Source organism: Genypterus blacodes, unplaced genomic scaffold (assembly GCF_046128005.1).
Source record: "Genypterus blacodes isolate CSIRO-AG114 ecotype Tasmania unplaced genomic scaffold, CSIRO-AGI_Gbla_v1 ptg000022l_1, whole genome shotgun sequence".
Taxonomy (NCBI): Eukaryota; Metazoa; Chordata; class Actinopteri; order Ophidiiformes; family Ophidiidae; genus Genypterus; species Genypterus blacodes.
The window spans coordinates 5838599-5846829 of record NW_027466835.1 but is presented as its reverse complement, the minus strand read 5'-3'; the positions used below and the strand labels follow the sequence as shown (position 1 = coordinate 5846829).

Genomic DNA, 8231 nt, shown 5'->3' with positions numbered 1-8231 from the left:
TACCGCCACGATAACCTGAGCGCGCCAGACTGGCAAAATATCAGGAGGGGAAGCGCAAAGTGATAACGGGATGATTTGGCCCGTCGAGCGGTGAAACATTGTTGAATATATTGCGACTTCTGGCGTTTATTTAAAAGAAATCGTTTTCAAAGGTGAATTTATTAGTTTGCTCAGTGAAAACAGCAACTTCCTACTTTCTGTATCCGTTGACAAAGAGGACTTTATGGTAACGGCACCGGTTTATCCAACATGTCATGAGTAATAGATCAAATTGCCCAGCGCGTCATGGTTTTGCGGCCATACAGGCTCTAATCCAGCCTCCACAGGTGTCATGCAATACCGAGGGGAAATACGCGCGCTTCTTCACGTTACTCTGCACACTAGGTGGGGCTTCATATTTAGAAATGAAAGGAGCTGAAGCAGTTTTGTTGAAGTTAAAGCATATTTGTTCACTCCTGCCTCACTTTCCTTCTTAAATTCAGTTTACAGCCCAATTTCATCCATTAGCTAATTTTATACGACTCGTACCCCGCTTCTTCATTCATGAATTCATTTCTAATACACATTGTGATTGTTAGTAAAAGTAACTGTGGTGATAATAGTAGGAATAGTAGTAACACGGATCAGCTGTACAAGCAGTAATAGCAGTAGCAAAAGTAGTAATGGGAGTAGCAGTTGTTGTAATAGTACATTTAGAAGTTGTTGACTGTGCTACTAGTTCTTGGACTACTAGTACAACCACTAGTCATAGAAATTGATGATCATCAGACAAAGTTAAAGTTAAGGGTTGTGTGGTTGTATATGGGCCAAAAGTAGTACACTTATTGTAGTAGCATTTAGTATTAGTATTGGTTGTTGTAGTAGTAGTAATAGTATTTAAACATGACAAAGTAGTTTGGTCAAGCAGTATATAAGATAAGGCAGTATATAAGATAACAGTAGTAAAAGTGGCAGTATTGGCTGTAGTAGTTTAAATGTATGGTGGACTAAATACCAGAATTATAATTGTCTGAGTTGTGTGTATGAGTTGTACACAATGATTTTTTATTTATTATTATGGTATCACAGGTGTCAGAGTTGGAGCTGCATCGCTCTGACACACACACACACACACACACACACACACACACACACACACACACACACACACACACACACACACACACACACACACACACACACACACACACACAGTCTGTTTCCCGTGCAGCTTCAGTCAACAACATGGCCATCCGCAGAAAAGACAGCTTCCTCTGGGGGAGAGGTACGCTTTTACTTTAACATACTTTAAATATGATTTTCTTTTGGCAAATGTTACTATTTTATATAAGTACGATAATACAGAAGTGTATAATATTGAGAAATACATTTATAGTGATTTTATGATAGGACTCGACCAGTAATGTTATGGATTGTATACAAGCGAAATAAGTCATAGGAGTCATTTTGTCAACATTTACCACAGTGAATTAATTTACAAGACAGGACAGGACGATGAAGTAATTTCAGCTATTTTGGATTGTTTGCTTCAATGCAGTTTTCTATGCACAGCCTACGGTTTCACAGCAATTGGACAGTAGTAGGATATAATTTTTTGTTTGTTCAGCCATTACTACATATCACAAACACATACACTGCCAAATGTGTATTATAGCCACTTTTAATTCCATCTTTCCAACACCATAAAGAATTGATGAATGAAGTCATTGAATTTCTTAGGGATCAGTACAATCGTGAATATTCTTCATATATACTGTGTATCTTGAGATATATATATATAGATAGATAGATAGATAGATAGATAGACAGACAGACAGACAGACAGACAGACAGACAGATAGAGTGGATAGAATAAGTAGCAGAATAGGAAAAATGAACTGACTTTCCTGAACTTCATTACTGTGAACCTCAAGTTAAGTGTTTCATGTCTTGCCCTGTTGCAGCCAAAATGAAGCTGCTTCTGTAAAAAGGAAAAGAGAAGTGATTATTTTCAGTCTTTCCCGTGTTCATTGACACTTCTAACCAGCAGAGGTTAAGCTGATGATGTGAACATGCACCAGTAAAGGAAGTCACCAGCACAATTCACAAAACCTCTGCTGACTAAATTTAGCCACCGTATGAAATATAGTATATATAAATGTTGGTGGCTAGTCACCTCCGTTAATATCTAAATAAATATATATATAAATATCAATGTAATTCTCTGTGTCTCAATACTGACACACGTTTTCTTCTCACAGCTCCACCGCTGCTCACTCCAGCAGATAGGAGGAAGGTTTATTCCTTGAAAACTCAGGGACATGACTTGGAGGACATTGAGGTACATTGCTGAATAACCTCCAAGGTTCTCCATTAAAAACACACACAGCGATCACCTTTCAAATGCGAAGAGCAAATCATTGGAACACTCATGGAACTATCTCATACGTAACATTCCCCACATTCAATGTATACAACACTGCCTTCTTTCTTTACTCTCCTGCTAGAAGCTGAGGTTGGACATTGATAAAGGCATGCCTGCAATCCACAACGCCGATGCAGAAAAGCAGAAGTGAGTTTGAGTGTATTTGAGATAGATTCATCTGAGTCATCGTGGCCTCCCTTTTATTAAGTGACACTTTGATACATGTTACGCTCCTACAATAGACGTAATGCAACAACGACAAAAGCCAATTTATCATTAACTGCTTTAATGCAGTTTGCAGATGATAAATGTTTCCACAGACACTTCTGCTGTTGTAAGCAGCATGTTGACTGGAAAGCCTCCAACTCACACACACATTTATCACCCTACTATTTATCATCTATTTTAATTTGTAATTTTTATATTGACTAATGTAGTTGCATTTAATTCATGAATGTATTTATTTCAATACAATTAGGTTTTTGTCAATGGATGTTAAGATTGTATTTTTTTCTGGCAGTATATAACTTGTTCTTGATATTCTTGATGTCGAATTAAGTTCTAATTAGGGTCAATGAATAAACTTGGCACATTAACTACCTGTGGCAATTTTGTGTGTGAATTTGTAAGTCCAAACTTGGGCTTCCTGTTGCTTTTGTCACCATGACCCAGTATTTGACCAGTTTTACTACCACAAAGTGGCTCAACATCGCTGCAGGCTTAACGCAATACACTGACCCCTGTGCTTGTTAAAATAAACCCCTCCACGATTTGAGCTGTTTGTCTGTTTTGCAGTAAAAAGGATGAGAGAAACAGAAGATTCTTATATGGGAAAAAGAAATTCAACATGGATCCCAAAAAGGTGAGCTAATGATGCAGCCTGCACGAGCAAAACAGACCCAAAAGGATTTTGTGACACGATCGATTCTGTGATCTGAGAGGGTAACAGGTGTCGGAACAATTATACCCAAATGAGATTTTCTGTTCAAACCCAAAAGGGAAATAACCCATTTGGACAGCGGCGTCACTACAAGTGGGTTTGGAATATAAACTACCCACATTGGACCTCAGTTTCCCACCTCCCCCTCATACCACAACATAGAGAGCCAAAGTGTGTAGTCATGGAAGCTATTTGAACAATATCAGACAACATGTGAATTTGACATATAACACAAATATAACAACTAAACCATACATTTTTCACCTGTTACATGTTGAACATGTTACAAACAGTTGAGAGCATTTCTGGGTGTAAATCAGTGTTGTTCCAGGAAAGATACTGAACTGATGTAAGCCAAATAGTTTAGTTTAGTAGGATTTGAGAAAAATAAGAGTTGGGAACACAGCTTTAGTACTCCAATGTACTTTTCCACAAAAAGTTATAGAAAAGTACCTCATTGACAATTCCAGAAACTTGGCATATGCAAACAAGTGAACACCAGACAACACTGTACACACACCATCACTCCAGCTTCAGTCAGGTGTATGTTCACTGTGTAGCAGAACACTCTGGCTGCAGTACTATTTTAATAAGTAAAGGTTAAAGGTATATACGTATTGCGGTTGTATATGCGTGGTACTATCTCAGATCTAATGACTGATGATGACACAGATATAATAATTTATACTTGTTATAGGGGGGGGAAAAAACACATTTTGGGCCTGAAAGTCAAACGCAAGCAGACAGAAGAGATAAACCTTGACACACGAGCGGATGTGGATTTTGAGCGACGTGTCTGATGTGCAGAAGTGCAAACTGTGCAGAGGTAGTGTAACCAAAAAAGATGCAGAGAACGAGCAGCAGCGAGAAAACCCACATCCTGTTCCCTGAAGTGAGGCAGACTAAACTATTATGCCACTTAACCATTGCGGCCTCCATCTCTCTCCTCCTCCTCCTCCCTCTGCTCACCTCCCAAGACCTCCGCTAAATGAAGTCCGTCATGCCTGTGACCGCTCTGCACTCATGGCCGTGGAGACGTTACGAGTGGGTGGATGAGAACTTTAAACACTTCTTGAAGACGTGTTGGTGCTAATGGCACTTTTACGTGGAATTAGTTTGATTGGACTACTCAGCTGAAGCACACACTCCAAATAAATGGTCATATTTCAATGATTTGGCTCTAAAAGCCCTTGAGAGGATAAGAGCATGCCTCATCTGTCGTTGTAGTAATAAATAAAGACGGAGGAAGACTTCAGGGATGATACATGACAAGAATTAATCATCACGCAGAGAATTGGTCATGATATAAAAAAGGTAAAATGTTGCCTTATTAAAACCCCAGTTGCTCTCTTAACTGCTTCATCCTTGTGATCTCTATGAGTCATTTGAGAGAGGTAGAGATCAAAGAGATCAAAAGCTAAAAGATAAGTCATAATATCAGAAAGGTTTCTCTGAATGTTCCAATCCTACCCAAGGAGTCAGATAACTCACATTTTCTCCTGTCCCCCCCCTAATTTGCATGCACCAAAATTGTCACTCTAACGAACCTGATCTTGGTTGCAGGGGATCCGGTACCTGGTTGAACACAAGCTGCTGGAGTGGACGGCAGAGACGGTGGCAGAGTTCCTTTACAAAGAGGAAGGACTGAACAAGAGCGCCATAGGGAATCTCCTGGGAGAGAGGTAAAACACACACACGGTTTAGTGATAACCACTGCTTACAACAATGGCTCAGCAATTGAAGACTTTGGGTTATTCATCTGACCTGTTTTCATGTCACACACAGGGAGGAAAGGCACCTGGAGACACTCAAAGCCTTTGTGGGCCTGCATGAGTTCTCAGACCTGAATCTGGTGCAGGCGCTGAGGTTTGCCTCACATCAGTATCTGAACGGCTCCTTGCCTGCAAGAAACAATGACATTTCACAACATTTTCACCCACTTTCTCTAACGTTCTATAATGTGATTTCGTTCTTTAACTTCCTGTTATCTTCTAGGCAGTTTCTGTGGAGTTTTCGGCTCCCGGGGGAGGCGCAGAAGATTGACAGGATGATGGAGGCTTTTGCAACACGTTACTGCGACTGTAACCCGGGGGTGTTTCAGTCCACAGGTACAAAGAAGGAAACAAACGTTGATGAAATAATCTTACATTATACTGCTGAAGCCGTGGAATGAATGACTGGTGCTAACTGTGGTTTTGTGTTTGCGTTGCGTGTTGCAGACACATGCTACATCTTGTCCTTTGCCATCATTATGCTGAACACCAGCCTGCACAACCCCAACGTAAAAGACAAACCCAGCCTGCAGAGATTTGTGTCCATGAACAAAGGCATCAATAACGGCCAAGACCTCCCGACTGAGCTGCTCAGGGTCAGAACAGCTCACAACATCCCACTCAAACTCCACACAGAAGAGACTCTAGATGCCACACCTTCTTAGTGTCTTTGTTAGGCTGAAGAACAGGACAACCTTGTGCTGTCAACACACTGTGGCTAATGCTCCACTCTTTTCTACTGTGTTTCTTCTAACAGAAACTATACGACAGCATTCGCAACGAGCCATTTAAAATCCCAGAGGATGATGGGAACGATCTAACGCTTACGTTCTTTAATCCTGACAGAGAGGGCTGGCTCCTAAAAATGGGTGAGATGATTGTAAACAAGAGTCCTCGTAATTATCATTAGTGTAAATCCTAAAATGTCCTAAATCAATTTTGTCGCTTTGGCAGGTGGTCGAATTAAAACGTGGAAGAGAAGATGGTTCATTTTGACAGACAACTGCTTGTATTACTTTGAATACACCACCGTGAGTATCTGTTGGATACAGTTATGGAATTACGCAAAATGTCACAACCATACAGTGGACCAACGCTCTTGTGTTACCCTCAGGATAAAGACCCGATAGGGATTATCCCTCTGGAGAACCTGAGTGTGAGGAAGCCACAAGACTCCAGCAAACAGGTAGAGTTTAGACTTTGATTGTCTCATTTCCGTTGGTGTGAGTCGTTGGTGTGAGTCTGCCCTAACATCAGAGGGCCATTCATATAACGATATGTACACAATAATGGTACAGTGTATGTGCGTCTGTGTGTTTGAACAGTTCTGTCTGGAGTTATACAACCCCAAAGGGCAGAAGATTAAGGCCTGTAAAACAGAAAACAAAGGCAGGGTGGTGCAGGGTAAACATCAGTCCTATAAGCTCAGCGCGGCCGGGGCGGACGAACGGGACGACTGGATAGATGCCATCAGGTAAGAGACGCATGTCACTGCAAATGACGTCATGTCCCACATCCTCTGATCAGCATCTGAAACAAATGTGATTATACAGTGCTGACAAAGAAGGGAAGCAAGCAAAACGTCAAATTTTAACCTGCAAATGTTTGGTATATTTATTATCTAACTGACTAAAATGATTAATTGTTGCTTGACAAATCAGTAAGCAAATTCTACTTCAATCTGGTGTTACAAATGAAGGTTGTAGTGTATCAGTGTGGGACATCGATAGACTACAACCTTCATCTTTAATCTGTGCACACTGAGTGAAAACGAATTTACTCTGTGTGTGTGTGGCCAACACAGCTAGATTCAAATGTGTTACATGGAACACCCTGGTTGTTCTGCAGTCTAATTTGCCATAGGTACTTCCAACTAAACAACACTATAGGAATGAGGGAAAACAATGATCCTCTGTAAATAGGACATACAGTATCTCTTCTCTTTGATCGTCACTCATGTGAATTCTAAATCCTAATCTTCTTTTCTCAGGACGAGCATCACAAAAGACCCTTTTTACGACTTGGTGTCTCTACGCAAGAGGAAGGTCACCGGCACCTCATCTTCATAGCCTGAAAGGCGAGACAGGGGGGGAGATGAACTCTGTGCTGGGATCCTGACTGTGGGTGTCGTCGCCCGTTTGCTTTGAAGAAGAAAGCGGTGCCAGGACACGTCAAGACAAAACTTGGCATAGCAGAACAGGGTTTTACAGAAATGAGCAAAACAGGAAACTGGCAACGCTGGAACAAACTCAAATCAAAGACATTTAAGTCATCACTTAACTTCTGCAAACTGCACGCATGCACTACTGCTCCATTCAAGGAGACCCAGACTCACACTGACCCCGCTGTTGAGTCGCATTTCCACTTTGCATATTGGATTTATAAAAAGCCTGAAATGTCAAGAAAAATGGTTAAAATAATAGTTTCACATTGGATTTGGTGACATAAAGGGGCAAACTAAAGATGTTTTCTGACCTTCCTCATCAGCCAAGGTCAGATTTGTGTAAACTTACAGTGCCATTCTGTATTTCTGACAAATTGAAAACGTCTATTAAGCTTGTGATGGATTATTTCACTGTTCAGAAGGTCCTGGCTGCACTAGTGTGTAAAAAGATATAAGCTAAATAGTTTGAAATAAAAAAGGTAACAAATAAGTGAAGGTCTTAAAATGAAGACTGGCAAAACTGTACATAATATTTCAACAAAATTTTATAAATGTTAAATATATTTAATGTCTTTGTATTTATGTGCTAATTAGTTTAAAAATAAACGGGTTTATGATAAAGGTTTTGTGGTCGTTTCTCCAGCAGGTGGTGCTAGATTGTCATCAAAACACAGCCTCCTTCTGGTACTTCTGTTGCAGCGTGATCAGCTTCAGATCGGAGTGTGTGACGTCTTTTCCTGTGCAGTTCCTGTGTGTGAATGTGAGTGTGAGAGAGAGATGCTGTTTACGATAGCTGCACATCTCTTCAGAAGTTTGTGGCGCTTGTGCAGATCAAACACCCAACCATCAAAAAAAAGAGGTCCTATGTGTTTTTTGCGCTATAGAATTTCTCACAATGCATCCAACAAACACAGGAGGGTGTGAGCGTATTGACTCACCTGAGAAAGATAA

The 8231-nt window shown here is 40.6% G+C and overlaps 1 protein-coding gene across 1 annotated transcript; it reads left to right on the top strand.

Moving 5' to 3' along the window:
* The first annotated feature begins 1134 nt into the window (after window positions 1-1134).
* LOC142992653 (cytohesin-2-like) lies at window positions 1135-7914 on the top strand. The gene is made up of 13 exons (XM_076143155.1): window positions 1135-1264; window positions 2241-2320; window positions 2487-2551; window positions 3200-3266; window positions 4908-5026; window positions 5130-5210; window positions 5340-5452; window positions 5564-5712; window positions 5874-5985; window positions 6071-6147; window positions 6231-6302; window positions 6442-6590; window positions 7107-7914. Exons 1-13 carry the CDS (start codon window positions 1225-1227, stop codon window positions 7183-7185), a joined length of 1203 nt encoding a protein of 400 aa, XP_075999270.1. The 5' UTR covers window positions 1135-1224; the 3' UTR covers window positions 7186-7914.
* Window positions 7915-8231: the final 317 nt, after the last annotated feature.

Bases quoted from the DNA above. Each gene is read 5' to 3' on its own strand.
- LOC142992653 (XM_076143155.1), top strand. From the start codon at position 1,225: ATGGCCATCCGCAGAAAAGACAGCTTCCTCTGGGGGAGAG. The intron at 2,321-2,486 runs GTACATTGCTGA...CTCTCCTGCTAG, and splicing joins ATGACTTGGAGGACATTGAG to AAGCTGAGGTTGGACATTGA. The intron at 6,148-6,230 runs GTGAGTATCTGT...TGTTACCCTCAG, and splicing joins ATTACTTTGAATACACCACC to GATAAAGACCCGATAGGGAT.